Source organism: Astyanax mexicanus, chromosome 12 (genome assembly GCF_023375975.1).
Source record: "Astyanax mexicanus isolate ESR-SI-001 chromosome 12, AstMex3_surface, whole genome shotgun sequence".
NCBI lineage: Eukaryota > Metazoa > Chordata > Actinopteri > Characiformes > Acestrorhamphidae > Astyanax > Astyanax mexicanus.
Genome location: NC_064419.1, coordinates 25,974,727 through 25,991,383, shown reverse-complemented (window position 1 = coordinate 25,991,383; position 16,657 = coordinate 25,974,727). Strand labels below are relative to the sequence as shown.

General features: G+C 37.3%; 1 protein-coding gene across 3 annotated transcripts; it reads right to left on the bottom strand.

The window, feature by feature from the left end:
* Positions 1 to 408: 408 nt before the first annotated feature.
* On the bottom strand, positions 409 to 15,642 carry entpd4 (ectonucleoside triphosphate diphosphohydrolase 4). Of its 3 annotated transcripts, none has more exons than XM_007235227.4 (13): positions 15,363 to 15,642; positions 14,095 to 14,203; positions 12,944 to 13,141; positions 12,442 to 12,647; positions 11,992 to 12,142; positions 11,798 to 11,901; positions 11,627 to 11,686; positions 9,073 to 9,227; positions 7,297 to 7,463; positions 6,771 to 7,095; positions 5,026 to 5,111; positions 4,739 to 4,900; positions 409 to 4,648 (listed from the first exon to the last, which is right to left on the bottom strand). In XM_007235227.4, the coding sequence occupies exons 2-13, from the start codon at positions 14,100 to 14,102 to the stop codon at positions 4,417 to 4,419; spliced, it is 1,854 nt and encodes a 617-aa protein (XP_007235289.3). In that variant the 5' UTR covers positions 14,103 to 14,203; positions 15,363 to 15,642; the 3' UTR covers positions 409 to 4,416. The 3 variants fall into 3 exon arrangements, with proteins under 3 accessions (XP_007235289.3, XP_007235291.3, XP_022525903.2); XM_007235229.4 differs by having other exon boundaries at positions 9,097 to 9,227; XM_022670182.2 differs by lacking the exon at positions 15,363 to 15,642 and adding an exon at positions 15,025 to 15,207.
* Between the last annotated feature and the right edge of the window lie 1,015 nt (positions 15,643 to 16,657).

The window sequence follows — 16,657 nt, the reverse complement described above, 5'->3', positions numbered from 1 at the left end:
TGCAATAATGTTTTCAAAAATAGATGTGTTTTTATGTAATTTTAGGTACAGTTGGCACAACAGCAAGTTTCTTAAATCGTTTGTAGATATGAATTCTAAGTTAAGAAGTACTTGTTTGTTACAAATGGATCAAAATATTTATAAATTTACAAAGCAATTCAAGTATTTCACTAGTTACAAATGATTTCTGGAAACATTCCTAAGAATGTTATTGAAGTTACAATTAAGAACAACTTAGTGTTACTTTTGTTTTGTTTCTGAAATCAAAAGTGGTTCTTTAATGGAATGACTCAAAGAATCATTAAAGTGCAGCAAAGAAAATTGTTTTTAAAAACTGTAAAGAGTACCAAAATAAATCAACATTCAGTTCTTTTAAACAGCAGAGCATTGAATGATGAACAACACATATACAGTTTTCCCTTAACTCTTTATTAGACACCAGCAGTGAAAATACAGTAGATAGCTACAGAGATAACACTTCCAAGCCCAGTTTCACTTGTTTAACATTTACATCATTCAACAGCGTTTCTGTGGGTTAAGTTCCACAGATGAACTCAAGCTGGTTTCTGATAAGGAGTTCAGATCAGGACATGATTGTCACCTGGACACTATAGTTGGTACAAATGCATGTCAGGTGAAGTAAAGAAAAAGGGGTGGGTGGATCTCAACTCTTTAATTTATTTACTGTACAAGGAGCTGCAATGCCAAAACCTCCAAATCGTTTGCACATGAATATTGCACTGGTTCTCTTCTGATTTCTATTACATGTTCAGAGAGGAAGAGAAAGAAAGAGAGGAAGGAAAATATACAATCATCAGGAAAATGACTATTAAATAACTCATAAAAAAGCACAGATAAAAAGATACTAAACACACATGGTGCAATCAATAATAAGAAAAAGAGGAAGTTATTCCCTAAGACTGGCAAAAACAGGTGAATACACAAATTCGCTCATGAACGCACACAAGCAATCGTTCTGTCTCTGGCTCCATCTCAAACACAGACTGGCACCAACTGCAGAACTGAAGAGGATTCAATAATATACAAAAAAAAAAGAACACAGATCTAGCAAAGCATAAAGCTAGAAAAGTACACTTTCTTCAAAATGCTTTAACAGTACATAGAGAGTGTCAATAAATATTAGTACAGTGTCCTCTACAAAACAAAATTCAAAAGTTCCAATATTTTCTTACTTCTGGTGCTTTTAGTACCTCCTAAGACATGCTGCCAGTTGTCTGCCTGTGTTTCTGTTTATAAAAAAAAGCTGGGAAAATGAGAATTTAATTAGCATTTGTGAGTAATGGATAAATAAACAGTTCAGCTAAAAGGAAAAAAAAGAGAGCAGAATTTACAATTTTAGTTAATCAGTTGATCATTCAAGACATGTTTTATGGCTAAAAATAGTTTAGCACTGGAGCAAAAAGGTTAACTCTGCCAACTAGCTAACACTTAACACGTCTGGTTAATAAATGCATACTTACACTTCTGTCAACCCTCTTTTAAGTTTAAAATATTTAAAAAGCAAAGTATGGCTTAGTTTGAACAACAAAAAAAGAACAAAACTTCACAAAACTTCACAGTGTAGCTGAACACTGGAAGGGTTACTCTGGACAACGAGGAGCTACAAGGCTAACTCTGCTAGCTAACACTGGAAGTCTTGTTTGTAAATGCAAACAGACACACTTCTGTCAATCCTCTCAAACTGAAACTTTAACAGCTCTTCATAAAGGACCCACAGACATTTCTATGAGGTTTACAGGCAAAGTATGGCTTAGCTTAAACATTAAAGAGGAACAAAACTTTGTTGTGTAGCTAAACACCAGGAAGAGCCACAAGGGGCAATGTGGCTAACTTGCAACATGCTAATAGCAAGTCAATAGTCACTCAAATATTTTCTAGAAGAAAAACCCTAACATTTGTGACAAACTGCTTTAACTGGATCAAGGTTTTTATCATCAAGCGTGAACAGACTAGTTAATGAGGTTCAGGGGCAAAGTATGGCTAACTAGGAACAAAAAAAAACAATCAACAACACGACTTCATGGTAAAGCTGTAGTTGAACACAACAAGGAGCTACAAGGCTAACTTTGCTAACCCTGGAAGTCAACAGCCACTCCAATCGGTTCTGCATACGCATTCTTACACATTTCTAAACAACCAGCTTAAACTGGATGAAGGTCCTACTAAAGGGTGCGCAGCCTTGTCGATAAACATTTGAGGCACTTTATAGCCCTATACGGGCAGGATTAGTTTCTCAGGAGGATGTCTGTGAAAAATTTTTCACTCTTCTACTCAGTGATAAAACTCTTTCATCCGGACTGCAATTGAAAAAAAAAACAGGAGGACCAGTGAGATTTTTGGCTTTCTAGGTCACATGACATTGTGTTCAATAGCTCCTCCATTTCCACTTGCTGTTGTGTTGTGTTTATGTGGATCTCTGTGAAAACGCACACCCAAAGTGTAATTACGGTGCGTGGCAGTGGACAAATAGCTATTTTATTAAATGTGAGGTGACGAAACTCAGAGATGTGCGTCCAGACGAGAAAAAAAATAAGTTAAGTGAAAAACAGTAGGTAATTTAGCCTGTCATTTTTTTCAGTGGACGGCTGAGAAAAACTTGTACATGGTTGTTTCGGACGGGAATTAAATCACATAGGACCCTCCATTAAAGATAAAATTACCCCAGGATCCCCTGAGAAATGAATGCCGTCTGGATAGGGCTATGATGGACTCTAAACTATAAAAAGAAACAAAACCTCACCAGCAGTTTAGCTAGCTAAACGCAGGAAGAACTATAATGCTATATGGGAAGAGAAAATACTTGGGTTACTATTGGTAACTAATGTTTGTTAGCTTTTCAATGCTAGCGTCCCAGCTGCAGTGCTAAACTATAGAACACCACACGTCTTGGCTGATTGAGTTATGTTCCCTCAAGTCATAAGCTCAGATGTTTTTCCATGACTGCTTATTAGCAAGACTTAAAGAAAAGCTATGCCTTATGTTCAAGTGTTTTTCAAATGACAAGTTCAAAACAATAATAGCCACATCAGTACTAAAATTAATAGTGGATCTTAAAGGAATACTCAACTTAAACAAATTGATTTTATGTGGTTTATTACCACAGACAGCAGTTTTTGTGAATGTCCATAGTGTTGGAGAAAAAATCATTTCTGTGAATAAAGACCTGTGCAAATTACACTTCTGAGAACTTTGAAAGATGGGACTAATTTTACAGATACAAATTCTTATGAATTTATTACCTACGTAATGGTGTGGGCAATCCCCCCCCCCCCTTACACAACCCTTGATGGCAGCAAAAGTAACCAGAACTAGTTTTACTGTGTATGAAAGTGGACAGAGTTTTTACTAGCAGAATGCAGAAGCTTCTCATTTGCTAGTAATATAAGTTCTCTACTCAAGAGTCTATAGTTTTTCATATTTTTACTATAAAGTATAACATTTTGTAAAGATGTCTGTGCTGATCACTCTAGGAATGATGTCTGGAGAGAGCACTATTTACCAACCCAGAGAGAGCAAGGTCAATTGAGCTCTCTCTGACTCTGGCTGCTGATGGCAAGCAGCAAGATCCGGGGCTTAAACTGAAAACCAGAGCAAGAAAACACATTATTTGTGGTTCTTGACCCAAACAGAACATAGCCATTCAAATGAAGACTAAATAGAAAAACGATGGCGTATTTCTTTAATATCAAACCCACAAGTTTTTGGATGAATTTTATTCTGCTGTCTGCCAGTACTGATAGTAGTGTTCATCTGAACCAACAAGCTTTACATTTTGTTTTCTCTTTGGCACAAACAGACAAAAAAAAAAAAAGTGTGGAGTGTATGGGTGTGAGGCAGCTGCCACTTAATCTTTTTACAAACACAGGCGCCCTCATTAAACCATGAGAAAGAGAGCTTACACACAACATCATGCTCACCTTACGTTCAGTACCCCCTTCACATTAAGGTATAAAAAGCTAAAGGCAGCAAAAATCATAGTCTTTAAATTATTCAAGACAGAGACAGAGAGCCTCATTGCCGAACTGAGGGCGGCCGGAAAGGGCCAGCACATCCAGCTCTTCAGGCACTCTGCAACAGTCTTCAAGACCAAAACGCCTTTTTCCATAAGCAGCTTTCATTTCATGACGTCAGAGGTCATTTTTCAACATTATAATGAAAAGATCTGATATGAAAGGTCCTAACAATAAGAGACTGGGAAGAAAGGGTGGCATTCGGTTGAGACTGGTAGGCCGAAGTCATGTTTGGTGATAGTTTTGAAGGTCTTAAAAGTCTAGGCCCTCCTCAAGCCATTAGAAAGATGTGCTGATTCACAGGGGCCAAGACATTACTAAAAAAACAAAAACACAAATAGCTGAAAAAACTGTACTGATTCAAAAACTGTAAGGATCCATTGCCTTAAAGGGTGACAGGCAGATCTGGAGAGCCCAGCCCCTCTTCCAACCACTGAACTGATGACCCGCGGAGCAAGGTGGCTCTGTTGTGGATGCGTCTCAGCCGGAGAAGATACAGCAGGATGGAGAGTACCACCACCAGGAAGCAAGCCAGGAACAGATAGTGGTTATTCATGAAGGTGAAACCGCGATGCCAGTGAGAGTGAGAGCCCTTCAGACTCTCCTGCTGGATGTCCCTGAGAAGAATACAGAAAAAAAACAAGTTTCTAAACCTTTCTGAAGAAGCAAGCAGAACTCTGCAGTATTATCAAGTGATGTGAAGGTACCTCAGAGGTAGGAAGCGTGTGCGGTACAGAATAGCTCCCAGAGTCCACTGCACTTCTTTGTCGTACACAAGCAGCGCAGTCTTCAGGTTGTCGTACTCCATAGGAAAGGAGAAAGCGGAGTGGAACACCTCGTACACCCATGCAGACTTAAAGCACTGGTACCTGCTCAGAAAAAAGATAGAGAGAGAGAGAGAGAGAGATCCTGTTTCCCCTGTACTTTGGTTCTTTAGCGCATTCTAGCATGTTAATCTAGTGTGTGGGCGGAAAGGCATGCAGCTGGAACATACTTAAGCCTGTGTAGGTCAGCATGGGAAGCATAGAGGCCACGGTCAAAGCGTTCTTTAAGAACCCTCCACTGGGTGGCACAGTAATCCTGCAAACAACATTTCACAGTGACACAGTTACACAGAATTTAGATTTAAAAAAATGCATAAATTTGTATTACACTTTTTGTATGTTATTTAGGGGTGAAACAATTACTCGAGTAATTAGAGTTACTCGATTCAAATAATTGAGTAATTTTCTGTGCCTCGAGTAATCGTGTATTTAATTAAAAAACTCAGTGTGAGGTAATTTGCGCTGTTATTGTGTAGTTTGAAGCACCGAGGGAAGAGAGCGACAGCTAACGAGGAAAAAGGGCAATAATAATGGAGCATTTTAAGCTGGACAGCGTGTATTTGGTGCAGCGTGGCTCTTGCCTCCCACAACAGCAGGTTTTATTGCTGAACCCTCTCAGCCGAGGACACGTTAGCGGTGGAGCAGAGAGAAGGTTAATATAACTCATAACAAATCAATGAGATTAACATTAATGTACCTTAATAACACAACGACAGTGCTGTGGAGTGCTGACTATTAGAAATACCGTCTAATGTGTGTTTAGTTTATAAAAAGAGACAATTCTGGACTTAATACAGGCTTAACACAGCGCTAAGGATTTTATAAACAAATACATGTCACCGGCTTGGTGAGACAAACTGGCAACATCTCTGCTGTTCAAAAGCTAAAATGCACAATATAATGCAAATTTTCATATAGTATAGTTTTGATACTTACAAAAATTTTTAATTTAATTTAATAATTAGTACTTTAATAAATTATTATTATTCCTTTATTTATTTCTATTTGTGTTTGCAGTTTGGAAATGTATGTTGTGAATTTAAAAATATAACATCTAAAAAAGGAAATCAATTGGTCATTCATTATTAAGTGAAATGCCTTGTTTTCTCTTGTGTACTTTTAATTACTCTTTAAGCAAACAAATATGTTTCATCCGATTACTCGAATCGATTTTTCAGTAGAGTACTTGATTAGTAAAATAATCGATAGCTGCTGCCCTAACATTATTAACAGACTGTGACACATGGTGTACTAGGGATGAACAATATACTGTCTGTCACGTAATTATTGCTTTACTGTTAAAGCATTAAGAGATAAAGATCCATTTCCTGCTTCGGCTGAAAAATAAAAGTTATATTCTATTATTATAAGGCACACTTAAGATACTTAAATTTTCCCCAAAATTGTCAGTGCACCTTACGTATGAATAATCTGGTGCACCTTTTGTTTGAATTTGACCAATCAGGTTGTAAGGAGCAGTAAAGCCACTCTACTGAAAAGCAGCGTCATACAGGAGTTTCAGTTTAGTTCACGCTTTGGCTGTTCAGAGGTGAGTATTATTGGTCTGTAATCTGTTGCCCTTTTCTTAACTGAGCTTTGCCCTCCTAGCGGCAAGACTTGCTGAATAAGAAGGGAAACATGGCAAAACCCCCCTTCCTAATAAGTGCCGCGCAGAATCCGCCTTATATTCCTGAGGCCTGTTTTAATTGCAAATAATGCACGTGTTTTTGCATTAGTGTGCCATCATATTACGATTATACTGTATTAGTGGCACAAATTTGTTTAAAATGACAATAATATTGTTTATCACACTTATTTATAGCACAATATATCACTTAGCCAAAAAAGTTATTGTGACAGGTAAGGTCAAACCGAGCTGTACTAAACTTTTAACCCACCAAAATACTGAGCCTACCTTAGCAGCCTTAGCATACTTTGTGGAGTTGTAGTTGCCCCCCATGCGCAGCACATCCTCTGTACAGTAGTAGAACTCAGAGAAGCCATAGAACTGGCTGTTGGTGAAGTCTATAGGGGGCTGGTAGACCCCGTTCAGTGATGTGCTGGTCTCGTTGGTGTGGTTAAGAAAAGGCTGGAGCAGCAAACGGCAACGATCGAAATCTCCGGTTCCACGGAGGTAAAGCCTCTGGCCAGTGGGACCCACCTCATCCTGGAGGTCAGTAGGCATACAGGGGTCAAGTAAAGGTGAGTCAGGGGTCTCACCACGATGCTGATCCAAGAGCCTGCAGAAAAAAAAAAAAGGCAGATAAGATCAGAAATATGCAATATAATTCTGCATTCAAGTGGTGGAGGAAACAGGGAAATACCATTTGCACTGTTTACATTTGTCTGTAAATTGCACTTAATTTATTTGTCAGAAAAATAATCTATGAATAAATAAAATTCCACAACTGTATTTTTATGTTGTCAGTAAACACTCTTACTTGTTCTGAAGGACAGTGTTGCTCACAAGCTGTTCCTCATATCTCTGTCGGGCAGCATTCCCACCGAACCCCAGAAAGGTTGAGACGTAAACACGGTAAACGTGTTCTGTACGATGAGCATCGCACCCCAGGTTAAACTCGGCCAGCAAGTTTTTCGCCACATCCTCCTGTAAATGCATATGGAAGCACACATGCGGGGAGATGGACACGTCTCAGCTTGCTTGGAGTCAGATAAAAATGCATTATAAAATCGCTTGCTGGGTTATTGTAGGCACACTACAAGCCATTAATCAGCAAAACAATGTAAAGCTTTAATAAGCAGCTTCACATGAGCCGTTTTATTGATTAGACGAACTCAATATAGAAATGTTTGGCATAAAACAGAGAAAACGTAAAGATAAATATATCTTGCCCTTCAGTCATGTAAAAAACAAAAAGACAATATCATTGAGAACCTTTGTCTTTTTAACATTTAAACAAATATGAGGTACTAAGATAAAAACACATTTTGCAGAAGACTAGAACATGGTTACCCTCTGCTGACACTGGCAGGTGACAGAGCGAATCTTTTCCTGTGGGAGGGGACCGATTTAAGAGCGAAGCTGAGATTTTCTTAACTTGAAATTAATTATGGCGCACTGAAGTGACTTTTTTCATATCCTGATCAGTGTAGTTCTAAATACAACAGATATGATTATAGCCATTGATTTTTCCTTTCCTATAATATATGATGCCTATTTGCTCAAATATTGGGGCAATTTGAAGAAAGATGAAGCATGAATTAACACAGCTGACAACTCGATATGTTAGACTTGAACAAGCATAAAACTGAAGAATAATCTTTTTATATATGGAAATGTTAAAATTCGAATGATTGTTAGTTTTTTTTTTATGTGTCACTACACTGTCACTAAAAGTAAAAATGTATATTAGTTAGGTAAATAGTAAATGGAAAATAAGCTAAAGCATCAGCCTATACATTTTTGGTCTGTATTGATTAGTTTAAATGCAAGACTTTATTATGAGATTTTTTTCCTTTTTCATCATTATTTATTTTTATTACTTTCTTATGCATGTATACATTTTGCAAAACAGAACTAAATCAAACCAAACTAAACAAACTTGGCATAATGTGAGCGAATTATCACCTGCCAGGGTGAATGTGGTATTATTAGGAGGTTTTTAGAGGACCCTCTCTTATTTAAAATTAAGACATTTAGATTGGGTTGAAAATTATATAAAAATATTAATATGTTTACAAAATGTTTAAAGATAAATTCAAAGGATGTCAATGGATGTCCTAATTTTTAAAACATGACCAAATATTAACAAAAGTTACCCTTCAGGAAGGGCCTTACGAATATGACTAAAACATCCTGTTCTTAGTTGATCAGGAAATGGAAAAAAAGTAAAGGAAAAGCAAAACTTACAGCCAAAGTTCTGGAAATAAGCCATGAAATCTCTCCCCATGTGCAATACCAAAAAGAAATCAAAACACCACAAACACACTACAAACATGCTGAACCAAAAAGCAGATCACTCCACAGTTTTCATTCTGTGCTCTTTTAGAAAATGATTAGGCCTAGTACCATCACACACAGTGGAGCCCCCATGCAGTCGGCTGAACTTAACACAGAGCCTCACTTCTATGGGCCTTTTCTGTCCATAGGGAAGGGCAAGGTAAGATAACCAGGTACCAGAGAGGTGAAAGGAAAGGGGGTGAGTGACCAAACCAAGCTTTTTGGCTTTAAGAATGGAAATTGTTTAGATAATAACCTGTTGTGGAGAAGCAAAGCTTACAGTTTTGGGCACTTCGTATGCTATCTGAGTGGAGACCCCGCCCATGTCCAGCACTCCAGCCGTGCGTCTGCGCACCAGCGTCTCCTGCTGGTCACCACCGGGAACCTGCACCTCCACAACAGCATCCTGATCTGTAAAGACAGAAGCAGGTCATAAAATATGAGAAGCAAAAAAGAAAATGATTTGACAATAATTATATAAATCAATTAATTTATAGAGCACTCGTCATACATGCAGCAGATAAAAACACTTGAAAAAAAAATGTAATTATTATATTGTTTTATAATGTTTCTTGAATGTGTGTATTAAACTGGGATTAATAGTAATGGAATGAAAAGGCTGAATAGTTAAAATCAAATAATGTCTAATTGATTTTAGATAGTTTTCCAATGTTTCCTCTAGAATTTCTTTCAGCAGCGATGACACTTTACTAGATTCCAAGAGACAAAACGGAGCCAAAAGGGCAAAAACAGACAGGAGGGCTCCCTATTTAAGGGCTGCAGGCTTGCATTATAATTGCAACTTCATGATGTTTCATAAAAATACATACATATTTTTTTCTTAAAAGGAACCACCACTAAAAACAATGTGTAGAATACTGTGCTCTTGTGGTATGTCTGCTAGGACGTTAAAAATGACCAATGTTCAATAAATATATTTATATTATTATTGTAGTTTTGTAAATGTTTTTGTTGTAAAGCAAGACAAAATACATTTAATACATTTGTTTTTTCAATTCATGCATTGGTAAAAAGTGGCAAAATAAACAAAAAACAGCTTTAAAAAAAAAAAAAAGTATTTTGGTATTAGGCCTTAAAACTTTTGCTTTGTCTATTTGGTGCATCACTACTAAATTCAGATTTAATTTTTGAGAAACAAAATTACAACTATCTATCAGGAAAAGTTTTCTAAAACAAGTATTCTTCCACTAATTACACTTACTAGAAAAATAAATAGTGAACATTACATGGTCAGAGTTCCAGAAAACTCCTTTAATATTCTTTAAAAACTGACAACATACCAAAAGTCATGAGACAGCATTATGTAGCAGTTTGAGTGGGGCCGAAAAGTGGGCGCCAGATGATTGTAACATTTCATCCATGAAGTTGTGCAGGCATTTTAGTTTCTTCAATCTGCAGTGTTGTGTGTACCAGGACTACATCATAGAAAGCATTATGAGCCACAGTGGCAGAAGCACAAGTGGGGGTGACCAGTGGATCGTGACCAGCAGAGTCTGGCTAGAATTGTCCATGCAAACAGATGAGATTCTGGCATAAATTACACCAGCATTCAATGCCGGAGACCTCACACACATAATAGTCCTATGTCCCATGACATTTGTCAAAAGTCAGTGTTCCTTAAAAGGTTTACACACACTTTTTTTATATCATTTTTTTTGCTATATCTGAAGAGTGCACATAGGCGCACTATGTGAAATCAGATCCTCCAATAAATAGCTTGGTTTAAAAAGAGCAATTAAGTCCATCTAAAAACAGACTGACTAATAACAGACACACTTTAAATAACAACAGTCACAATAAGGACAGTAATCCTCTAAAGTCTCTAAGCTTAGCAGCGAGCATTTAACATTTATAGAGAGGGGAAAAAACATCCTATAACATTAAGGCCAAGCAAATATTAAATCATGCTGACATTTAACTCTCCTACTCTTTAAATAAAACAGTAAACAGAAAGTAGACGTCTGTGAACAGTGACCTTGGATGCAGATGTGTTAAAGGCACTGAGCTAAGATAAGACCAGTGTTCCACACACACACACACACAGGGTTCTCACAACCCAAGACCAAAGTAAGAGTCATCATTACAAAAGATTTAAGAGTACAGGACATAGCAAATAAAAGGTGCTGCTACTGTAGCAATAGAAACCAGTTTTGTCACAATTAAATGTTCAAATCAAGAAATGTGTAAAGATGTGGACTATTTAAAAGTTAAATTTTACAATAGTATTTTTTTTATTTGTATTCCAAAGCCACAGCTAATGCAAACCAATTTTATGGAATTTGCAATGCTAACCCTAACCTTGTGATAACCACTGTTTTAGAAAAGATTTTCTTTTTTTCCTTTAATCAATGTTTTAATACAATTCAATAGGACAGCACAAGAATGGAAAAACCTACCATGATATTCTGTTATTGAATACTTATTGTGATATTTAATTTTTTTTATGTTTCCCTTTTGTATCAAGTAAGTTGTAGCGTGTCAGGTTAAATAACTGAACATCCTGTAATGCAACTACTGTGCATACATATATTGAGATGAAGTTACTGAACCACACAGTGCATCTCTAAACTCAGTAATAAATGTTTGAGAGCACAAGTGTATAATTAGTGTAGATTTAAAAGTTAAACATGTTCATTAATACATTTTTAAATGTCAAACAAAAGAAATACAAACCTACTGATACATTTAAATTATCTTATTAAAATACAATGAGCAGTAATGATACATCAAAATGTTGAACATTTCTGGTGCTTGCCCACTAATAACAAACAATAACAAATGACACTTACCATCATCTACATGATTAAACCTCCCCAGAACAAAGTTTATTCCAATCCATGCATACACACCTTTAAAAAATAAAAAGGGAAATTAATGCCTTTAGCAATAAACTCAAAACAGCTCTACCAAGCGTGATGACAGCTCAGTTTATCGCCAACAATGAATACAATCAGACTTACCCTCCTGCTTTCCTGAAATTACTTCCACATGAGAATCAGAGAAGAGAAAGTTGAAATTCACAGGAATGTCAGTCCGTAAGTCTTCCAACAGGGCCTCCTGCTGGCTGTAAGCAACAATAACGCATATTTAAGTTAATACTGTTAAAATAATATTCATTTCTTAGATGACATGCAAATCACAATTTAAAAAGTACCTTTCTGGCAGAACTCTCATGCCTGCAGTGCACAGTATATACAGTGGGGTTTCCTGGTGCTTGGCCTTGGGGATGTGTTGGGCAGCAAAGCTTAGCAGAGGATACATGTAGTCACTGGCTTTTCCTGGTGTGGTTGCATATTCAGAGATACCTGCACAAAATGTACACACACACACACACACACACACACACACACACACAAACACACACACAGTGAAGTTTTGATTTCAGCATTTGTTTCTTTGCTAGTGCTTATATATAAAGAGAGAGTTTAATTATATAGAAAGGTAAGAGAACCTGTTTAAAGCGGCAAGATCCCATAAAAGTTTGTCATTTTTCTTTATAAAAACATCCCTACTTGACATTATAACAGTATGTTTAGTCTCACTGCACTGGACCAGCATTGCATTCATTCCTTCTCATTCCTGTTTGCAATTTCTTCAAACTGACCTGGTTTGATCTTCATGACTACAGGCTTCCGGTGTTGGTCTCTCATCTGCCGGATGTCCAGCAGGTCGTGAGGGTTGCCGTTGTGTCGAGGCCAAGTGTACACAAACACACGAGAGCCGCTGCTCCCACAGTCCACCACCACTCCATAATTCAGGTTGGGATTACTTGTGTCCGTGGCTTCCACGTCCGTCACGCGCGCCAAATGCCTGGAGAACAAAAGGATAAGGGTGGAGGTCAGCTGGGAAATGTGTAGGTGGTCTGATATAAGTGACTATAAACATAAAATTAAGAAATATTTCCAGGTGATAAAACAAATTATTCAAAAAACATTTTTGAAACAAATAAATAAATACTCGTCAAACTTTCTTGATATTTTATAACAGTCTGCTTTCATGAATCATCAAGGAAATGTATTTTAAAAGGCATTTGGGGGAATCCCAGTGTAGTCCAGCCAGTTGTCAAATACTGCATCTCCCCCCACATCATATGCAGCAATGCTAACCTGTGATAGTGCTTGTCTTCTCTGACCCAGATGTTCTGTCCCTTCCCTGAGACCAGCAGAAAGTAGAGGAGACCAAGGACTGATGCCAGGAGTCCGAGCAGGAGCAGCTGCCTGAAGGAGGGGAGCATGAACCGGGGAAGCACGGCCGGAGACAGGCTAAAGTGCCATGATGCTGGAAACAGGCAGGAGATACTGATCCTGTGGATAAAATATAAACAAAATCACTTCCATCACCATATCCACCATTAGCAAAAAAAAACCCTTCCCTGTATTTTTTTACTTTTAAAATCTCAATTATGCTTAACTCTATACTGTAAAAATGACCCCCGTACATGTTGTATTGGGAAGTGGGCCATATGGCAAAGAGATAACTTAAGAACATTTTTTTCTTTTATCGAGAACAATATTAACAGGTGTATTACAGTTATGTATTAAACATAATCAACTCTTTGTAAAATAAATAAAAAAAATCCAGGTGTCTATGATCTTTAAAGACGGACAATATCCACAATATGGATGCAAAAACAAAGATAACTTTTTTTGAGACATTAAATTGTGCAGTAAAACACTAATTAATTAAAAACAATTATGTTTCTGAGGATGCAATCAAATTGTGTTTATTGCTTTGTCTGCCAGGATGTTAAAAATGTTCAGTGTTAAAAAAAAAAATTTCTGAACAGCTTTATTAATGAAGCACTTCCCCATTACAACTACCATCACATGCTTAATAATATAATAAAACTTGAATTAATACATCATATCTTACACTCTCACCCATCACTTTCTACATAAACAGACAATTATTTTACATTTCAGTAGCCATTCTACTTAACAAATCTAAATCAATATATTTTTTTTGTAGTTTAAATGTCTAATTTATTTTTATTTAAATTTTCTTATTCTTAAGTCAAATATTACAGCAGCATTAAGGCAAAAAAGGAGCCTCAACAACTTGAGTAGGAATATAATTAAAATATGATACAAATGACACAAAATAAATTAATAAAAAGCAAGAAGTGGTAAATATTGTAACGCTACTACACTTCACACAACAGTACTGCCACACATCTTACAAGAGAACTAAAACAGCTGGTGGTTTACGTGTGTCTAATGACCACTTTAATAAAAAGCTTAAAACTACAAAAGCCTACCTTCCCATTGTCTCTAGGGTCCAGTAAAAGCCAATGCTGTTCTGCTTCACGCCTTCAACACTGTCCCCTCCTCTGAACAGCTGGGTCGTTTCTGGCCGGCATCTTTAGCCTACACACCAACAGATAACAGTACTGTAGCTGCTGTACCTTGAACTTGTAACCTGGAGTATTAACCTCAGCCACGTCTGAGTGGACGTGGCAGAGCAAGCCTGCTGTACACATGATTAATCTACAGGAGGAGGAGAAGTTCCCTCGGATTCGTTAGAGTTTAGCTAGTTAACTAGATTACATGGAATATATTAGACGAGGCTGAAACATGTCTGACACTTAAGACAGCTTGTTAGTTAGTTAGCTAACAGTAGGATAACAGTAGGTTAGCTAGGTTGTCTAAACACACAGAGCCACGTAGCTACTGTTAGCTAACATTCGCTAGCGTTAGTAACTTAAACTAGCTAGCTAGCTAGCTAATGTTGCTTAACTACAACACTAAGTATAATACTTAGAGACTTAACAATGACATAATACACAGAGGGGCAGAAATAAAAAAAGTAGGAATTGAAAAAAAAAACGATTTCTACTTTAGCTACTATGCTAAATAGACAATATTAAACTAGGTTAGCTAACGCTACATATTTAGTCAGCTAGTTAGCTATCTTAGCTAACTAAATATTTAAGTTTTACATCAAATATCTATATCTAATATATTATTTAAAAGCCTTAAACTGTCGGTAAATTAACCTGATAAACGTTACACCGAGCTAGCTAGTGGTCTACTAACGGCATTAGCTATGTTGTCGTTTATCAGTCGTTACGTGTTGACTGGTACATATGCTCTCAGACAGAGTTGGCTAACCAATAACTAGACTAATCCAGGTCCAACAGGTATAAATCCAGCCCATGATTTACTTCCACCAGTCGAGAATATTTTACCTGAAGCAGAGTCGCCCGCACAGTTGGAACAAAACCCTGGGCAGTATTTTGACTTTCTGGACCTGGATTAATCCCCGCTCCAACTTTACCAACTAACGTAGGTTAGCTAACGCTAGCTTGTCGTGCTAAACCATAGACTGTGCTAAACTAATGACAGCAAGCAGCTGCTCCGGCAGCTTCACAGACTGACCGACCACCGTCTTCTCCGGGCTCTGCCCCCGCGGTTAACCGCGGCCTCCTGTAGCATAGCTAACCTAGTTATATATTAGCTAAAGAACCGGCAGGTTTTATTAACTTAACTTTATCTTATCTCAATTTATTTTAGCTGGGTTACCCACCGTTAGCTCGGCTCGTGGCTAAGTTAACTCTTCCGTCCATCCCGGCGAAGCTCCGCCGCGCTTATAGCGAAACAACCGCCGACAGAATCCTGAGAAATGTAGCCGAGCCTATCCAGCTATAGATATATCCATCCACGCAGGCCCATCAATATGTCGGTTAGCCGGTTGGTTACTGTCTGTTAATCTAATGATGATGCTGAAAACCGAATCTCAGGCTAACAGCTCGATGCTAACTGGTCTAAGCTAACTACAGAGCAGGTAGGCGAGGCGTGATGCAGTGCGCATGCGCATCTCTTTAATCAACCTACTTTACTGTCCACAATTTAACCCATTAAACTGCTGCACAGTGTTGATCTGATTCGTTTCTCTGATTTTGCTGTTTATAGGTATACGTTTGAGTAAAATAAACATTGTGGTTTTATTCTATAAACTACTGACAACATTTCTCCCAAATTCCCCCCCCCCCCCCCCCAAAATGGTCAATTAACTATTTAACAACTACTTAATAATTACTGAATTGTCATTTATTTGCAAATAAGAAATGGTCAAAATAACAAAAAAAGCCTTAAATGTTTTTTTTGCTCAGCGAAAATAATACATAATTGAATAATAAAAACCTTCATGTAAAACTGCATTTTGTGTTTACTTGTGTTGTCTTTGACTAATACTTTAATTGGTTTGATGATCTGAAATATTTAAGAGTGACAAACACGCAAACAAATTAGTAAATCATGAAGGGGGCAACCACTTTTTCACACCTCTGTATCTATATATACACTGTCCAGTCAGAATATTAATACGTCCTTGTTTCTGACCTCATTATCCATTTTCAGCTACTTTTAGCACGTAGGATCACTTTGCAGTTATAAAATTACCGATTGTGGTCTGCATACTAAATTATTCTTTTTATACCCTGTTCTTCCATGGTTAGGACCCCAATAGGACCACCACAGATCAGCTATTATTCGTCATTTTAAACACCGCAGTGACACTGATATGTTGGTGGTGTGTTAATATGCATTCTGTTGCGATGAATGGGTCAGAAATGACAAATCAGTGCTGCTGGAATTTAAAACACTACTTAGAACGTTTAAAAAACCTGACTGAATAACGAGAAGAGTGAAGTTCCTGCAGAAAGACTGCAACTGAAGTGGATTACACTTCCATGCACTTACAAGGCTTTTGCTATGTTGCCACTATGATGAAACTGATTATTCAGATAAAAAAAGGTCAATGCTACACTTTCTGGTAGCTACAGTATCAGTACAAGTAGTTTCTAGGTTGTGGCATTTAAT

Coding starts and splice junctions, on each gene's coding strand:
- entpd4 (XM_007235227.4), bottom strand. Junction 12,648..12,943: donor GAAGACAAGCACTATCACAG/GTTAGCATTGCT, acceptor TTTGTTCTCCAG/GCATTTGGCGCGCGTGACGG. Junction 12,143..12,441: donor AGTCATGAAGATCAAACCAG/GTCAGTTTGAAG, acceptor CATTTTGTGCAG/GTATCTCTGAATATGCAACC.